Below are 19,753 nucleotides of genomic sequence, written 5' to 3'. Positions count from 1 at the left end.
GTGAGCAATACTGTAATGGAACTTGGAATCGAGTCCATCATGTTGAGGAAAGATAAGAATGTGAAGAAGATTGTTATGCCTTTGAGGGTTATAGTATGATTCCATAATTTTTCTTTTTTAGTCTACTCTACCCGCTATACCATGTTTTTTTCGTGTGGCTTTTCCTCCCTGCGTCATGTGTATTTTCATTAATCACATGCTTTTTTTCACTATCTGCAACATCTACTCAAAGATTTGAAAAGGAATGAGAAGGAGTTGAAAAAACACTTCAATAAGGCTACTGCCCACCTGGACAGGAAAGATTCTGTAAGTGATTAAACCTCTTTTTTTCTAGTTTTTTTTTTGACCTAACTTGTGTTCCTTAGCCAACCAACTTGGATTAGCATACATGCTTAAGTTGCATTACTGAGTCAACAAACTTGGACTAGCAAACATGCTCAAGTTGGATAGTTGTTCGTTTACTTGTTTTTAATTTTTGCTTCATCCCTGTGTGTTTCTTGCAATGATGCTTAAGTTGCACTTAGTGACTCGACAAAACTTGGGGTTACCAAGAACATGCTTAAGTTGGAAGAGTTGATGTTTTTGTTGCCAGTAGGTAATGCGACACTTAGGGATATGGTCTCATGGAATGCATGCTGTTTTTTTTTGGTTCTTGCGCCTAGGCAATGCCTTGCTGACCCTGTAGCGCACGCGTGGTTTTCTGAATGATCGATGCCTGCTAGCAGGTTTTTAGTTGCACACTGATTAGCTAAGTCAGGGAGTGGAAGTCAGCAAAGTTTTTGTATTTTTCCAGTAAGTTGTATAATGATTTCATTTTTCAGTTGTTTGACAAGGCATGGCTGAGTAGTTTCGTAACTTCTCTGTTAGCAACATCATTATTGTACTTATGCGTACTAGTTGATTCAACATCTTCATTAAATTGGTTTCCAAAGTGGTTAAGTTGGTTACTGAAAATAGTTAAGTTTGTTCTCAAAGTTGCTGCCACCATGCCTTTTAGTTGTCTATTTAGTTGCTATTTGAGCTACATTTTTTCAGTTGTTTCACCAGCATGGCTAAGTTGGCTAAGTTGGTTACTGAATTCATATTAGTTTTGTACCTTTTAATTTTACATTCAGTTTATGGTTTTCAATATAGCTAAGTTTTTTGGTACTGAAAACCACCGTAGTTTTTTTTTCATGCTATGTTACCTACGGTGGTTTCCATATGTAAACAACATAGCACTAACTAGCTACATCACATAGTTACATTTTTCAATGGATCGCATGCTAATTTTTATTTACTCTATGATAAAATGTAGGTGATGTTGCCAGTACTTGAAAACTTGGCACCTGAGGAGATGAACCAGTGAACCACTATTGGTTATTCGTCATCAACATTAGAGATAGGAGATTTGAGGTTCTGGATTCCATTAGATCTTTGTCTGATAAAAAATTAGCACAAAATGTCGAGGACATTCTTTCAGCTGTTCACACATTGTGGGAACAGTATTATGCAAATTCGCCAGTTAAGCTCAGTAGGTTTGAAGGCCCCGAAGACATTAAGCCACCAAAGCAAGGGACCAAGTGAGTTCAGTACCAAATTTTTATGTGTACTGACTTTGTTATTTCAAGCATGTACTAAGTTGTACAGATGTAATGACTTTTTTTGTTTCCTACAATGTACTAACTTTGTTCCAACATTCAATCTAACTTGGTTTCTACACATGTACTAAAGATTTTTGGTTTGTGTTTGCACTCAAAGTAACTTGCTTTTTTTAACAAATGTGCAAGTTGTATAATGATTTCATTGTTCAGTTGTTTGACAAGCATGGCTATGTTGGTTACTTAATGCATATTAGGTGCTTCTCTTCTCTGTTAGCAACATCATTACTGTACTAATGCATACTAGTTGATTCAGCATCTTCATTAAATTGGTTTCCAAAGTGGTTAAGTTGGTTACTGAAAATAGTTAAGTTTGTTCTCAAAGTTGCTGCCACCATGCCTTTTAGTTGTCTATTAAAACTAACTTGGATTTTCAACACATGTGCAAGTTGTTTCCTCCATTCAAACTAAGTTGATTCCCCCACTTGTCCAAGTTGTTTTCCCATTCAAAACTAACTTGGTTTCTTATACACACTGCATCACAGAGTGTGACATTTGCACCTTGTTCAATGCAAAACATTGGAATGGCAGGAAGTTACCAAACTACTCAGCCTCTCATATCCCAAACATAAGGAAGAAGATGACACATACATGGGTTACATCTGTCAAGAATACTGTCAAATGGAAAGCAATTATAATGAAGAAGAAATGAGGTATAGTTGCTGGTTAAAGCTAGCATTGTACTACTATAGATTTTTCCATTTCCCCCAGACATCCATGGAATTTGCTGCAGCAATACAAAATAAAAGAACAGAAAATACAATTTATATATTCATGACTACACCACCAGATCTTTTTTTCCTAAACTTTTTTTTTCTGGCTTTCATGGCTGCCTGTCCTTATTGCACAACGCAGCAGTACACATATAGTTGGTTTATGTGGAATGTTGTTTTCCGAATCACCACTTCTAGTTGGCAGTTTTATATTTCCCCTGACCAAGAACTGGTGTTTTTTGCCTACCTTTTGTCCTTCTTTTCTCTGCAAACCATACTATCTACTATGATGTCTACTATCTTTTGTTCTTTACTATGATGTTACTATGCAAATGAAAACTATGGTTAATCTGTGCCACAGGTATGTTTTTTCTCTCACCATTACTTGTGCCACTGTTCATCTGTTTTTAAATCAACCTAGTTTGGGGTAAAAAGTATCCCAGCATGTTGCTTCTGTAGTTTGAAAATCAGCCTAGACATATAATGGAAAAGTAAATCTGGGTTATATCTGCAAGTGCTCTGAAAAGACCACAGTTTGTTTGGTAGAACATAAACCAACTTTTCTATGTTGATTTTGTTTTTCCAAGCAACTTTTTCTACAGATTTTCATGAAAGCATAGATCTTTTCTGTATAAAAGAGAACCACACAGATTTTGTAGGGGCAGGGAAAAGGAACCAAGTTTTGCATGCTGATTTTTCTGTTGCAAGACACATATGTGCTGATGAAAAAAGCTAGGTCTTTTTGTACAGAAGAGAAAAAACACAGATTTGTATGAAAAATAAACCAAATATGTATGTTGATTTGTATCTGCAGCTGTTCATGCTGATGAAAAACTGTGCCTTTCTGTACAGAAGAGGAACCACACATATCTGGGGGGAGAGGGGTTTGATACAGATCTGGATGGTTTTCAGACCAACCAAACAATTTTGTTCATGCTGCTGAAAATAGATATGGAGGAGAATAGTGATTTACCTTATGCTGGATGGGAAAAGTAGGTGGTTTCGTTTTGATGTGCAGTTCCTGTAGGAGATCTGGACGAGTTCTGGAGGAGGAAGAAGCAGATAGGGTCCTGGAAGAGGAAGGAGAGGGGTTGTATGGAGGAGGAAGAAAGAGATAGGTCTGTACAGCCGTTGGAGGGTGGTGCAGATATAGCTTTTGTCCTCCTTCCTTTCTTGACTTGCTTTTTCTGTGTCCTTTTTTCGGGGGGTTTGTCTGGATGTGTGAACGTTTTTGGGTCAAAATCTGTGTTTGTCTGGATGTGTGAACGTTTTGGGTCCAAATTGGATGTTGGCCCGTGCAAAAAAGTACCCGGATGCTGGGCCGGACCAACCAACACTCGGATGATGGGCCGGACAAACCAGCACCAGATGCTGGCTAGCCACGTCCTAAGAATATTGGCTGTCTCAACATGTTGATCAAAAGATATGTGAACAAAATACATACCACCTCTATCCATAAAATGATGTTGCGAGTTTGTATAAGTCTTGATGTGTCTGAATACTCTTTAGTATATAAATATATCAAAATTTGGATAAATCTCCTGACATCCTTTTATGGAAGGAAGGAGTAGAATAATTTGATCAATCTTCCTCCGTCTTAGATACATTCAGATTTAGACAAATCTCAGACATCTATTTATGGACCGAGGTAGTACAAAATTCTTTTGGAACTTTTTCAATCAAACGCAGCCTGTTCAAAAAAAAACCTATGGTTGATTGATTAGTCTAGCGAGGAGGGCATATACCAGCGCCTTTCGGGTTCATTCAACTGCGTAACTCTCGTGTCGTGTCGCACACATATAGCAGCGCGTGCGTGTCCTCCAGTTATGATGTTCCTCTGAGAGAGAGACCCATACGGCCACGCCCAATTTCAGCTTTCGATGGCGTCGGCTGGGAGGGTGCGGGCGGCGAGCCTGGCGGCGGTGGCGGTGCGGATGGTGGCGGCGACGGCGCGGCCGCTATCGAGCGCAGCGCCGGCGGCGATGGTGCGGGGCGAGGACACGGAGTTCGGGTCGGCGTCGTGGTGGGCGTACGCGGGCGTCTCCTGCTTCCTGGTGCTGTTCGCCGGGATCATGTCGGGGCTCACCCTGGGGCTCATGTCGCTGGGCATCGTGGATCTGGAGATCCTCCTGCGCAGCGGCACCAATGTCGAGAAGGCTCAGGCCGGTTAGTACCACCAACCATCCGATCGAATTTACCCTGTCTGTCTGGCCCTTCTCCTCCGTCCGTCCGCACCGAGCGCGCGCGTTGCCGTTCTGTGGGTTAGTTCCGCCGCCGCCGGAGAGAGGAGAGGAGGACGGCGGCGCAGCAATTGGCGTGGACCGATCGATCTCGAGGCTACCTGGTGCGGTGGGGGAATGGATTGGGACGGGCCACGTGCTGAAGGCGACGTGCCTGGAGGAGAAGAAATCGTGCTTGGATGTAGTTGTCAAGCTGTGTTTTCTAATTGGCCTACACACGAGCTTATGGACCATTGGATCGTGATCGGATGGCTCATATCTCTCCATCCCCTTCCTCCCGATGCTGCCGCGCCCCCACCGGCCACCGCTCCCTCTCCCCGGCGCATCGGCCTCCATCCTTCTTCCCCCTGGTCATCCGTTTCCCTCGCGTTCCATTTCTTCGATCCGCCGCATCGGCTCTCACTGTCCGGCGGCCTTGTCAGTTGTCATGCCCGTGGCAGGCGGAACAACCGGCCAACACCACCGCTTCTCCGCTCCCTGCCCTCCATTCCTCTAAAATCCCCAGGTACCTGAAACGTCCCACCACCACCCGAACCCCACACCGTCACACCAACGTTCAAACTCCCTGGCCACGGCGAAATAAGTGAAGTTTGTTGAAGAGTAAAGTTTGATGGGGTTGTTATGGACTTATGGCGAGCAGAGCAGCAGTAGACTAAGCTTGATGAGTGAAAGTCAATGGTAAAACATGTCTCTATCTGGACATAAGTCTTTTTTTCCCCCTAGAATACCGACATCACTGTCTTCATGTCTTAGGAACTAGGGCAAATTTTCCCTAGGTACTCCCTCCGTATTAGAATATAAGACATTTTAGATTACTAAAACAGTATAGTACAACGAGTACCAATGATGCTGTTTATCTACTGTTACCATCTAAACTGTACGCTCTTTCAGCACCTCAATTAACGTTGACTGACGCAACTATGGCTTTACCTTATATTCAAATACAGAAATTGTATAATATTTGATCGATGGTTCGTTTCTGTTTCTGTTTTGGTTTAGGTTACTTATTATGTGTTTTGTTTGCTGCAGCTGCTATATTTCCAGTTGTTCAAAAGCAGCACCAGCTTCTTGTCACTTTGCTGTTGTGTAATGCTTGCGCCATGGAGGTACATAATTTTGATTGAATTTTTCTCGTTTGTCGCATTATGTTGCGCCGTGCAAATATGTTTGAAACTGTGTTAGCTTCCTTTCAAATTTCTGGTCCATGACTCTAAAAATTATTAAGCTTGGATACCTTGTTCTCGTAACCATAGAGTGTTCAGATAGCAAAAAGCAAGGTACTCTTGTATTTACCTCTATTGGTTCAGTCTGTATCACACCACATAGCTCCATATTTTCTTATACATGATTGTTCTAGGCTTCTATTTAGGTGTTTTTAAATTGTTGCATTGTTTTGAAGACAATGATTTTAGTTCTGTGTTAGTGCCTTATGAAGTTTAGTCAGATAAGATAGACTCTAATGCTTTGCATCATATAAATTTATTCATGAAGCTGGCACTGTTTGTTTTCTTTATATCTGATAACTGATAAATCAGAGGATGTTTGTAACTATAGTGCAAAGTGAACTAGTTGAGAATGTACCAAAAAGTACTAGCTAATTTAGCATATTACTAAACCCCTAATTATAGTTTTTTTAGGAAAAGCCTTTTCCTGTAGAGTTCAATTAGGATAATTAACTCATTGAGTTAACCAAGCATGTGTTCAGTCTTCTCCGTAGATTAAGGTGCTAATATGAATGCACTTGTCGGAATTGCTTAGAGTCAAGTGTGTAACATGCAATATCTCAGTATTTTACATGGGAATTCATATTGTAATGATTAGACTATATCTGCAAATCAGCAACATTTCTTTACTGAATTCAAAATTTCCTAGTTCATACTGTTAAATTCAACAGCAAGAAAGTCTATCATAACTGAAGTGTGAAGTAGATTCATAATATTTGTCGTATCCTAGTATATTTTCTCGTCCTGTGGGTATTACGCTTTAATGATCTTCAACATCAATATCTGCAAAGTTCTCCCCACTTCTGACATGTTTTCCTTATCCTAGTTTAGTTGGCATGCGCATGTTTTTTCTTTTTCCCCTACATAATTTCTGGACTGTTGAGCTGTTTGTAGACTGATAATATATTCTCTTCTCGTATCATTTTCATGCAGTTTTTAACCAGTGGCTCTTCCACTTTCTTCTTTGGATCTTTGCAGGCTCTCCCTATATTCCTTGACAGGATTTTTAATCCTGTTCTTGCTGTTGTCTTGTCAGTGACATTTGTTCTTGCTTTTGGAGAGGTACTGCATCATATGTGCCAACATTAATATTTCTGTTACCACTGGCCCATGCATAGTCTGATTGATCATTTTGTTTTGACAACCAGGTTATACCACAAGCAATATGTACTAGGTATGGGCTGGCGGTAGGTGCTAGCTTTGTATGGCTTGTACGCATCCTCATGATCATCACCTATCCTATTTCATACCCTATTGGGAAGGTAAATCAGCAACATTTCTTTACTCAATTCAAAATTTCCTAGTTCATACTGTTAAAATTCTTTGAAGCTTCTCTAGTGCATACATTTTGAATTCCAATGATTAGACTATAATACCACCTGTGCTCACTGCTCCCGAGTCATCTCTTTGCTCATTTTGGTGCTATAGTTGATGGACATGGTTACTTATTGAGAATCTGATAACTGTTCTGTTAGTTGTTTCTTGTTTCTATTCTTATTAGCCCTGCCCCTTGTAGCTGGAGTTATAAATATCCATCATTACTTCAGCTTCTATTTTAGCGACCTTGTCAGTTTTTATATTTTGAGCTAACTAAAATTTTGAGTACTTTAATGAAAGAACATATAATTCTGTTTATTTATTCTTTTTTGTGTGTTGAAACTTCGATACTGCCAATCGATGTCTGGAGACAGAAAAAACAGTTACCTCTGGCCCGTTTTACTTGTCGCGGATGTGTGAAGTTTTGTGTAAACTACATCCATTAACCAGCGTCAAGTACTAGAAATTTGACTGGCATGTCTTTATGGGTTTGTCTGCAGCAGAATAATAAAATGATTTTGAAAGAATGTTCTTGTTACTCATGGTTCTATACTAGGTAGGAAGTTATTGGTGGATTTAAAGAGCAACTTACAATTTCCAGACATTTGTTTCCAGTTGGGAAAAACAACTTCTTCTGAAGTCCGTGTTTCTAAATTTCTAATACTTTAGTTCTTTCTTAATGACTGACCATTAGTTCGGTGCTGTTCATAGACAAGCGATCTTAATCTTAGTGACTAAAAAAGTTTTGTATGGTTTATGGAACAGTTAAAACTTTACTTCTGTGTCCATGCATATTTAATGAATACCATTTTCTATAGCTACCTAGCTGGTATCAACTATCAAGGATTCTATAGCTAAGACCCATGCACAATTGTCCACACCTTTTTGTCCTTTTCAATAAATAAGAACATGAAATTTTCATGTGATTGAAAATTCAAAATTGTGCTAATATCTTAAACAGTTCAGTACAGTAATTCAGTGTAAATGTTGTTGATTAATGTAGCATGTTTTTACCTTTTAGTAACTTCATCTGTTTTGATACCTGTTATTGTTTAGAGTTATGTCCACTTGACCTGATTGTTCAAGTGATCGAAATTTTATGTTATCTCACAGCTACTAGACTGTGCTCTTGGGCATGATGAATCTGCGTATTTCCGGCGAGCTCAATTGAAAGCTCTTGTTTCTATCCATGGCAAAGAGGTAACATGATTTTAACATGTGTAACTTCATAAGAATACGCACATTTACCAACATTTCTTAGTCAATTGCTCCCTCATGGTAGGCTGGTAAGGGTGGAGAGCTTACTCACGATGAGACTACAATCATAAGTGGAGCGTTGGACTTGACAGAAAAGGTGTGCACCATCTTCGTAGTTTGGTTTCTAATATTTCTTTTTAAAGAGGGAATTGGGGATTTGCCCCTTAGTTGAGGTGATCTGCCCTTCTTTATATCACAGTTAATCCTCTGCCCCCCTATACCCAAAGTTCCTGCGCCACATTAGATTTGCCCTATGTCCATTATACCCAGTTTTAATCCTGGCTGTACTGAATCAATCTAGACTTTGGGCAAATAGGGGTAGAATGTTCTCTTAGAGCGGTATAAAGGCTGGCAAGGATTAAAAATGAGTTTAATAATGAACTTGGTGGACAATCCTCTATTGGGGTAGTGACTTCGGGGCATAAGATTGAATATCAATATAAAGGACATACCCTCCAAGGTGCATCAACTATGGGGTAAATCTGAATCGATAGTTTATTTTGATGAAATGAAAGACAGATCCTCACTGAGAATCAATAAGATTGAATGCCAGTGTAAAGCAGGACAGATTCTCCAAGGCACATCAGCTTAGTGGTCACTGAGATTCAGAAATACTAAATTTATTTATTCGAATTCTGCTGAAATCTCACTCTATTGTGTATGCAGACCGCCGAAGAAGCTATGACACCTATTGAATCAACCTTTTCATTAGATGTGGACTCCAAGTTGGATTGGTAAAGTTTCCTCGGAAAAAGTTGGATTGGTAAAAATGCAATTCCATTTGATACACCATAATCTTACTGGTGTTCCTTATTACCATCGATCCTACCTCTTGTGACACCTTGTTGATCTTTTCTTAAATCTTCGGGTTTCTCTTGATAACTAAATGCACTTGAGTTTCCATGGAGCAACAAACGTGCACATTAAAGCATGGCTCAAAGTACATTCCTAATCCTAGGGAAAATGGGCTATGCATGTTTTAATTAGCACTTGTTTTCATAACAAGGCTATGCGCCAAAATATATACACCTACATCTGTAGTAAAAAATAATGTAGGAAACCCCTTGTAGAGTGTAGACTACATGCATCTTGGAGGCAAACAATTAAGGTTGGGTTGTGCCTCTACATAAGCACTCTGTTGAAGATCACTGAGGGGAGGTGGAGGACCATCACTGTACAGGAGAAAATACTTTGTGCCTGTTGTGCTTTTTGAGTACTCTTGTGCTTTTGTGGATTTTGGTCAGTTTGTATATGCCCATTGACTGCAGATTTGGAAGTGTTCGGTTCCTTCAGCTGAAAGGTCGGAATGAGCAGTTCACACTCTCTGGTTTTGCCGCTTTTTTCTTGCGATTTTGTTTTTGCCTGTTGCAAGCCCATTGCATAGCTCATGACTGAAGTTTCTTTCTGATTTCTTTATATGTGGATCTAAATTCAGTTGGTGTCATCTTTTATGGTTTGACCTGGATATAATTAATAAACAATTGAAAATAGTATATATACTGAGAGGACTATGCGATGAAACTTTTAACTATATATACTCTTATTCACAGCTAATCTTATTTACTTGTATTTACAGGGAAGCAATTGGTAAAATTCTTGCCCGGGGCCACAGCCGTGTGCCTGTGTATTCAGGAAATCCTAGAAATGTTATTGGTCTCCTGTTGGTAGGTTAAAATGATGCCATGGAGTATTACTCAGTGATCTGTTGTTTATTACTTCACTAACTCACTATTAAAAACTTAATTAGGTGAAAAGTCTTCTGACAGTTCGTGCTGAAATAGAGACGCCAGTCAGTGCTGTTTCCATTAGAAGGATTCCTAGGTATACACCCCAATTCTATTGTAATTATATACTGGAAAACATTTATGTTTCAATATATCATGCAATTGTTTGATAGTATAAGTGTCTTCGTTGCCGTATTAATACTGGTATAAAATATTCTGACAAACAGTTGATCAACATTAATCTTTTTCAGGGTTCCTGCAGACATGCCTTTGTATGATATACTGAACGAGTTTCAGAAAGGAGGTAGCCATATGGCTGCTGTTGTGAAGGCAAAACCCAAAAATGCACCAGCTCCTGATAAAACTGAACCATATATGGAGGCAGCTGCTTCAACAAACCTGACTGCACCCTTACTATCCAATACTGAAGAAAGGGCGGATATTGTGATTGTTGATACTGAAAGACAACATAACACGCCGTCAAACACAGTGGCTAGCATATCAGAAGATATAGATGATAGTCCAGTCATTGGAATCATCACACTCGAAGACGTATTTGAAGAACTCTTGCAGGTAAGCTGTAACAGACTAAATTGCTCTTCTGTGGAATGTAGCGTTGCCATTTTCCTGGTCTGTTGTGGACATCTGCATATGCAGTTTAGGAGCAGAAAAGCACAACACGTGTGGATTAAAATGGAGCAATAAAATTGAGCTGCATAAGTTTGGGCTTTGGCTTGCAACTGCCATTTAAACTTCAACGACATTGTAAATTGAGCAACCAAAGTTAACTTTCCTCAGCGAAAGAGATATTTAGTTTCATGATAATCTACAAAAATCAGTTCAATCATTTTTTATGTGTTGCTTGTATGGTTTACATATGGCCAAGCTTGTGCACATGACACAAGTAAATGTCAATTAAGTTTTGTGATGTCTTCCATACTTGAACTCCCTCTTTCATTAAAATGGAGTTCATTCTGTTGCCCATGGCATCTCACCGGTTGGCATGTATAAAGCGATTCTGCTATGCATATATTCTTTGAGTCCTGTTTGTTTGGGCTGCCTGTGTTTTTAAAGCTGCTGTGGCTGGCCTTGCTGTCAAATCTACTGTGCCTCAAGCTGTTGTGGTGAGAAATACTGTTATTTTTTCAGAAGTCCTAAAATTGGTACTCCCTATTATATATCTACCCACTAAGCTGATACATGAACACCCACGTCTAATTAGAGTAAGCCTTGCTTTGGAGATAAGCTAGAACAGACTAGCACCTACAGTACTGCTAGAACCTTCTTGTCCTACTAGAAGGTACTAGCTTATCTCCAAAGCAAGGATTACTCAACACCTCTAATCACATCTATGTTCCAGATTGCCATGTTTGTTTTTTCATTGTTTTCAATAAGTTCTAGCCTTGGTATTATAAATCTATGCCGAGGTGATAAACTATTCCAACTGGAAGTGGTGTATTTGTGAAAGTTACTAGTTTTGATTCAAACTTCTTCATTTCCTCACCATTTTGACTTCGGGATTTGACAGGAGGAAATAGTGGATGAGACGGATGAATATGTTGATGTTCATAAAAGGTAAGTCTCATCCTTACAGGAACTAGATGCTCCTGGCTTTCTTCACCTTCTACCAAGTGTACTCTATGCAACTTAATTCCCTCCCTCGCAGGATCCGAGTCGCTGCTGCAGTCGCCGCATCAGCAGTTTTAAGGGCTCCATCTTACCGGAGATTAATCAACCAAAAGGCTGCAGTAAGTTCCACTTTTATTAATGATGCACGCTGATTAACACGATATACATTATATATCTGGCACGATCTATATCCTAGCACTCGTGAATACGCATGTGTGTTTTCATCAATGATAGTATACTTTTTATGAATAGAGAGGATAGGTATGAATACACATGCTCTCGAAATACAAAAGGGTTGGTATGAATACAAGATTTGGAGTTGGAAATTCTCCTTCAATTTGACTTTTCCACCAACAAGCCCAAGTTTCCAATTTAGTGATGATGATTCTAAAATCACCACATGTGTAAACTGCGATTTACAACACATAAACTATATCTCATTCTTTGCTGAAGATATTGGCTTAGTCAGTTAGACCGATCTATAGTAACAATTACATAACACTTTATCTTGTTTTGAAGATAGTTTTTGTTTCTTAATGCCAGTTTTTTTTCCATGAATTTCTGATGGAAGACGCTAAGATGTTTAACATTGCATTTCCTTTAGGGGACGCTTGGTCAACCAGAACAGCCTACTGGAATTCTGAAGAAACCTACTGGTGATTCAAATCCGTCAAAACATAAAGTGATCCTTGTTGAGCGTCATCTATAAAACGGGAGGTAGTTTTAGATGTATCACATCAGTACAGGGATGGAACACATGGTTCCAAATGGGAAATTTTTGGCATTCTCTTCCACGAGCAATAAATAGAACTTGTTTTGTAAATTTCAACTGGCGCTATGTGATTTCCTTGTCATGAGCTTTTGAATCTGTTCAGCACTGCAATAGTGACAACCAGTTTTGCTTGGGAATCATAAACTTGGAATGACAGTGGATGGTAACATGTGAATAACATACGGGAACATTCAACCGTACAAATAGTACGTCTGTACGGTACACAGGTTGAGATAGTTGCATTCTGTTTGAACTCTTATCTAGGTAGTTATCCTCACAAAACTCGCATGACAATGTTGTCTCTGCAACTATGGAAGTCGCGCAGACAAAAGAAAAATGCTACGGTGACATCATAACAACATCTTATCCGACCCTTAAAACTGCAGTTAAAAAAGGCTTAAAATTGCCAAAAAAAAAAGTATACAAACTTGCTCCAGCAGATTTCCTACTCTGTCCGCTATCAAAAAAAAGTATTCTGAGGCGATTTACACAAAAATAACCCTTTTCTGAAACTATAGCACAGACAGACCCTCCGGGTAAACTATTTCACTCATCTAACCCTTTTTTGTGGCGCCCATGGGCGCCACACCGCACTGTGTGGCGCCCGAGCGGCCGGCGCCACTCACCCATCTGACGTGGCGCCCTCGACGCTGAGGTGTGCTCGACGCTGACATGACACGATGTGTGGCGCCGCGCACACTGGCGCCACACTTTGAAAGTGTGGTGCACATCCTATTATGTTTGCACAAAACATACTGTAAGACAATTCTCTAGGGACTTAGCTGTTTTGGCGACACTGTTTGTATGGCGCCGACGCCAAGAGCGCCACACTTCACTATGTGGCGCCGACGCCACGGGCGCCACACAAAGAGGCTCGCCAAAACGGCTAAGGACTAAGCGTCCGGAGCCCCTGGATGTTTTCGACATGTAAGTTGATATAAGTTGACATGTGTGACGCCGAAGCCATGGGCGCCACACATTGTGCAGTGTGGCGCCTATGCCATGGGCGCCACACATTGACTTGTGCTAAACCATGAAAAATTCTACCATATTCCAACAGTTTTGAACACAACATTGCACAGAACATGTATGACACATCATAGTGGTTCAAATAACACATAAGGTTCGACGACATCAAGGTTCCAATTGCAATAAGGTTCAACGACATGAAGGTTCGAGAAGATCAAGGTTCACACAACATCATGGTTCGACAACATAAATGTTCGACAACAAGAACATAGCCAAAAGGACATCACTGCGTGGCAAAGGCTCCCTCCCCCCTCGCCTTCTTCTTCTTAGATTCTTCAGCCAGTTCTTCCTTCTCCATTATGTCACGAGCCAACTGAACCACCGAGTCGAAGAAATGGTGGCGCTCCTCCGTCTTTGAAGCTTCCACTTGAGCTCTTTCCTCCTTGATGCGCTCAGCCTCCCTAACCACCTCCTCTAGGTGCATCCTATTGGCCATCCCCCTCACAATTTGAGCAAGTTGCCAGTTCTTCTGGAATTTTTCCCTCCATAGACGGTCCCGTTCGGCCTTGATCTTCTCATTCCTCTTCTTCTCGCGCCATATGTATTCCTGATACTCCCTTTGCATACGGGCACGCTCGGCCATCTTGTTCTCGTGCTCCTCCTTCTCCTTCCTCGCAACTTCTTCCTTGTCCCTCTTCCGCACCGTCCTCACAGCCTCCTCCCAAACGGACTCGTCCTTCTCATTGCCCTCTCACGCCCCCTTCCCCTTGGTGGGTTGAGTTGCCATACCTGAAAACAAAATTGAAAAACCAAAGTTAGTCACGGAATAGGAAAATAGAAAGTACAATACAATTAATATATTGGAGACACATACGAATAAGGCCCCGCTAGGTATCCTAGCATACTAGTACCCCGACGTCCACCATGGCGACCTCTACTAAGCCCTACATGAATCCTTGGTTGCCTTGGAGCTTGTCGCCATTGTGATTGATGGCTTGGGGCTTGTTGCCGTGGGGCTTGTTGCCTTGGAGCTTGTTGCCTTGGAGCTTGTTGGCTTGGACCTTGTTGCGAAGGAGCTTGTTGCCTTGGAGCTTGTTGCCGTGGGGTTTGTTGGCTTGGAGCTTGTTGGCTTGGAGTTTGTTGGCTTGGAGTTTGTTGGTTTGAAGCTTGTTGGCTACTTGATGCTTGGCTTGTGCTAGCATCATTGCACAAAAATACCTCATGCACCATCGGTGGTGCAAGCGAGCATGCCCGGGAATGTCAATCTCCACCGCATTGAGAATTCCTTGATGACCATCCGAGATGACACACACTTCCTTTGAGGGTGGTATGACCCTCGTCCTCAATATATGGAAAAACCATTGCCAGTTATCATTGTTCTCAACCTCTACCAATGCAAAAGCCAATGGTACTAAGCGGTTGCTCGCATCATTTGCTATTGCCACCAATAGTGTGCCCTTGTACTGCCCGGTCAAGAAGGTACCATCGACGGCGATGACCGGCCTACAATGTCTTGTCTTGTGATCCGGCCACCATCTCCTTGTAAACGGACCAACGTTGCTCGGAGTTGATACGCATTATCTTCCAACGGGTGTGCATTCCAAACCCACAGTATGTCTTTTCTCTAGCTCAACACCATCATTTGGCTCATTCCAATTCAACTCAACCCTCACTTGTGCTACCACCTCCGCAAAGCTAGGGATAAGGTCAAACACCAAGTCAACCTCTTCCGGGTTCGGCTCTATGTTTCCCTTCAAGAAAGCATCCTTGTCCACATGATGAACATGGACAATTCTATCCATCCCCCTAGCATAATGTGAACAACACATAATACATGTGTTCATTAGTTACCATAATCAACATAATCTACCCATACAAACTAGCACACTATCATTTCTCCAACTTCAACAACCCTAACATCCAACCAAATCCACATCCACCCTCAAATCAACCAAATCCACAACTAGGGTTTCACATGTAGATTCAACCAAATACACAAAATCAATGGATGAAAAGAAGGGAAACGGAGGAGATTACCTCAAGGAACGGAGTGGGAACGATCTCCACGGGTAGATCTGGCGAAATTTAACAGATTTGAGTAGGGATTTGAGGGGGAGAGAGAGAGCTGGCCGCCGAGCTGAGGGGGGAAGAAACAGAGAAGAGAATGGCTGGGGCGGGCTCGCGCGGCCACACATAACAGGATGTGTGGCGCCCTTGCTACGGGCGCCACACTTTCAAAGTGTGGCGCCGGTGTGCGCGGTGCCACACATCGTGCCATGTCAGCGTCGAGCACACCTCAACGTCGAGGGAGCCATGTCGGATGGGTGAGTAGCGCCGGCCGCTCGGGCGCCACACAGTGAGGTGTGGCACCCGTGGGAGGGGCGCCACAAAAAAAGGTTAGATGAGTGAAATAATTTGCTCGGAGGGTCAGTATGTGCTATATTTTCAGAAAAAGGTTATTTTTATGTAAATCGCCTACTGCACACCCTACTCCCTACCCACGGTTTTCTTTTGCGGGCTCAGCTTGCCTGTACTCGCACGCCGCCTCGTTGTGACCCCATCTGACCCCACCGCCTCGACCTCCCGCGAGCAGGTGTACACATCCAGGATGGCTGGCCACGAACACCGTGCCACCCATCCAACCCCACCGCCTCAACCATGAAGTTGCATGTGAGAGCTTAGCTTCCGTCGCCTCGCTTTAGCCACCCGACAATCAGCATTGAGTTGTACGCTTGGAAGGTGCTTGTCAAAGTTTTGACAAGGTATTTTTCTAATTTTCTTTGTAATTTGTGTGAGCAATGCCAAATGTCTTGTTTTTAGTGTTTGGAATGGAATTTGTGTAGGTTATCTCACTTTTGTGTCGGACGATGATGATGATTCTGAGATCAAAAGACATGGGAGATCATGATAGCGTGTGTGATAATGTACAAATTATAATTGAGGATGAACGACATCAAAAAGGCTTTGAGTACACAAATGTTGGAACAACTATGAGGCCCAAGCATAATCCTGGCTGAGTGCAAACATTTCTTTAAATGAATCAACAAACCAAGTATCCTGTCGCCACCTAAATAGCTCCAAGTTTAGGATTTGTGGCAGTTCGCAGTGGTTTCTCCATGTTTTATTTGAATTATTTGTTCATTTGAATCCTATGTTGTGTTAACAGGCGTGGGTTGCGGCAAGGGGATCCTCTTCCCCCCTTGCTCTTTGACTCGGTGATGGAGGTACTTCATCTCCTCCTACGGAAGGCCGCCTCTGAGGGGTTGCTTTCGCGGCTCGCCCCACGTGGTCTCCCTCACCGTACTTCTATGTACGCGGATGACTTGGTGACCTTCCTCAAGCCAGAGAGGGCTGATTTGCTGGCTTGTGCAGCAGTGGTGGAGGACTTCGGGGAGGCCTTGGGCCTCCGCACCAACCGAACCAAGTGATCCCTCCACCCTATCCGCTGCACCGTGGAGCAGGTGGAGTTGGGGCAGTCGATTCTACAGTGCTTAGTGGAGGGGTGGCCCTGCAAATATCTGGGCCCCCTTGGGCCGCAAGTTTATTGCGTCCCATCTGCAGCCCGTGGTGGAAAGGGCAGCAAGCCGGGTGCCCCTATGGAGTGCCCGGTTGCTTAGCCGTGGTGGGCGGACGATTATGGTGCAGACAACTCTTAGCGTCATACCGGTGCACGTGATGATGTCGCTGGACATGCCCCCCCAAGACGATGCAGGCTCTCAAGAAGATTTGTCGGGGCTTCATGTGGAAGGCTAGGGCGGACGTGAGTGGCGGCCACTGCCTGGTGGCCTGGGACAAGGTGACCTCTCCTAAATCCTGTGGGGTTCTGGGCCTCCCCAACCTTCAGTTCCTCAACCTAGCGCTACGATGCCGTTGGGCGTGGCTACAAAGAGTGGACGCGACCAAGGCTTGGGCAGAGTTTGATCTTAAGATCCCCTGGCCCGGGCCCTCTTCGATTCCGCCACGGTGGTGGTGCTTGGTGATGCGTGCAGTTGACACACGTCCGTTGGGAACCCCAAGAGGAAGGTGTGATGCGTACAACAGTAAGTTTTCCCTCAGTAAGAAACCAAGGTTTATCGAACCAGTAGGAGTCAAGAAGCACGTTGAAGATTGTTGGTGGCGGAGTGTAGTGCGACGCAACACCAGGGATTCCGGCGCCAACGTGGAACCTGCACAACACAATCAAAGTACTTTGCCCCAACGTAACAGTGAGGTTGTCAATCTCACCGGCTTGCTGTAAACAAAGGATTAGATGTATAGTGTGGATGATGATGATTGTTTGCGAAGAACGGTAAAGAACAATTGCAGTAGATTGTATTTCAGATGTAAAGAATAGGACCGGGGTCCACAGTTCACTAGTGGTGTCTCTCCCATAAGATAAACAGATGTCGGGTGAACAAATTACAGTTGGGCAATTGACAAATAAAGAAGGCATAACAATGCACATACATATATCATGATGAGTACTATGAAATTTAATCAGGGCATTACGACAAAGTACATAGACCGCTATCCAACATGCATCTATGCCTAAAAAGTCCACCTTCAGGTTATCATCTGAACCCCTCCGGTATTAAGTTGCAAACAACGAGACAATTGCATTAAGTATGGTGCGTAATGTAATCAACACAAATATCCTTAGACAAAGCATCGATGTTTTATCCCTAGTGGCAACATCACATCCACAACCTTAGAACTTTCTGTCACTGTCCAAGATTTAGTGGAGGCATGAACCCACTATCGAGCATAAATACTCCCTCTTGGAGTCACAAGTATCAACTTGGCCAGAGCCTCTACTAGCAACGGAGAGCACACAAGAACATAAATAACATATATGATAGATTGATAATCAACTTGACATAGTATTCAATATTCATCGGATCCCAACAAACACAACATGTAGCATTACAAATAGATGATCTTGATCATGATAGGCAGCTCACAAGATCTAACATGATAGCACAATGAGGAGAAGACAACCATCTAGCTACTGCTATGGACCCATAGTCCAGGGGTGGACTACTCACACATCGATCCGGAGGCGATCATGGCGATGAAGAGACCTCCGGGAGATGATTCCCCTCTCCGGTAGGGTGCCGGAGGCGATCTCCTGAATCCCCCGAGATGGGATTGGCGGCGGCGGCGTCTCTGGAAGGTTTTCCGTATCGTGGCTCTCGGTACCGGGGGTTTCGCGACGAAGACTTTAAGTAGGCGGAAGGGCAGGTCAAGGGGCGTCACGAGGGGCCCACACAGTAGGCCGGCGCGGCCAGGGCTTGGGCTGCGCCGCCCTATTGTGTTGCCACCTCGTGGCCCCACTTCGTTTCCTCTTCGGACTTCTGGAAGCTTCGTGGAAAAATAGGACCCTGGGCGTTGATTTCGTCCAATTCCGAGAATATTTCCTTACTAGGATTTCTGAAACCAAAAACAGCAGAAAACATCAACTGGCTCTTCGGCATCTCGTCAATAGGTTAGTGCCGGAAAATTTATAATAATGACATATAATGTGTATAAAACATGTGAGTATCATCATAAAAGTAGCATGGAACATAAGAAATTATAGATACGTTTGAGATGTATCAAGCATCCCCAAGCTTAGTTCCTACTCGCCCTCGAGCAGGTAAACGATAACAAAGATAATTTCTGAAGTGACATGTTATCATAATCTTGATCATACTATTGTAAAGCATATGAGATGAATGCAGCGATTCGAAGCAATGATGAAGATAATGAGTAAACAAATGAATCATATAGCAAAGACTTTTCATGAATAATACTTTCAAGACAAGCATCAATAAGACTTGCATAAGAGTTACTCATAAAGCAATAAATTCAAGGTAAAAGCATTGAAGCAACACAAAGGAAGATATAAGTTTCAGCGGTTGCTTTCAACTTCAACATATTTATCTCATGTATAATTGTCAACACAAAGCAATATAACAAGTGCAATAGGTAAACATGTAAGAATCAATGCACACAGTTGATACAAGTGTTTGCTTCTGGGATAGAAAGAATAGGTAAACTGACTCAACAATAAAGTAGAAGATAGGCCCTTCGCAGAGGGAAGCATTGATTACTATATTTGTGCTAGAGCTTTTCATTTTGAAAACAATAAACAATTTTGTCAACGGTAGTAATAAATCATATGTGTTATGTGATAACCCACAAGTATAGGGGATCGCAGCAGTCTTCACGGGTAGTAAAACCCAATTTATTGATTCGACACAAGGGGAGACAAAGAATACTTGAAAGCCTTAACAGCGGAGTTGTCAATT

At 42.4% G+C, this 19,753-nt stretch overlaps 1 protein-coding gene across 1 annotated transcript; it reads left to right on the top strand.

Annotated features, from left to right (window-relative positions):
• Positions 1-4,272: 4,272 nt before the first annotated feature.
• On the top strand, positions 4,273-12,697 carry LOC124692106 (DUF21 domain-containing protein At4g14240-like). The gene is made up of 13 exons (XM_047225407.1): positions 4,273-4,519; positions 5,623-5,699; positions 6,795-6,878; positions 6,965-7,078; positions 8,247-8,333; positions 8,416-8,487; positions 9,057-9,124; positions 9,967-10,054; positions 10,138-10,211; positions 10,366-10,687; positions 11,643-11,689; positions 11,781-11,862; positions 12,348-12,697. Exons 1-13 carry the CDS (start codon positions 4,288-4,290, stop codon positions 12,450-12,452), a joined length of 1,452 nt encoding a protein of 483 aa, XP_047081363.1. The 5' UTR covers positions 4,273-4,287; the 3' UTR covers positions 12,453-12,697.
• The last annotated feature ends 7,056 nt before the right edge of the window (positions 12,698-19,753 follow it).

This window comes from Lolium rigidum, chromosome 2 (assembly GCF_022539505.1).
Source record: "Lolium rigidum isolate FL_2022 chromosome 2, APGP_CSIRO_Lrig_0.1, whole genome shotgun sequence".
Classification (NCBI taxonomy): Eukaryota; Viridiplantae; Streptophyta; class Magnoliopsida; order Poales; family Poaceae; genus Lolium; species Lolium rigidum.
This window is presented reverse-complemented; position numbering and strand designations above follow the sequence as displayed.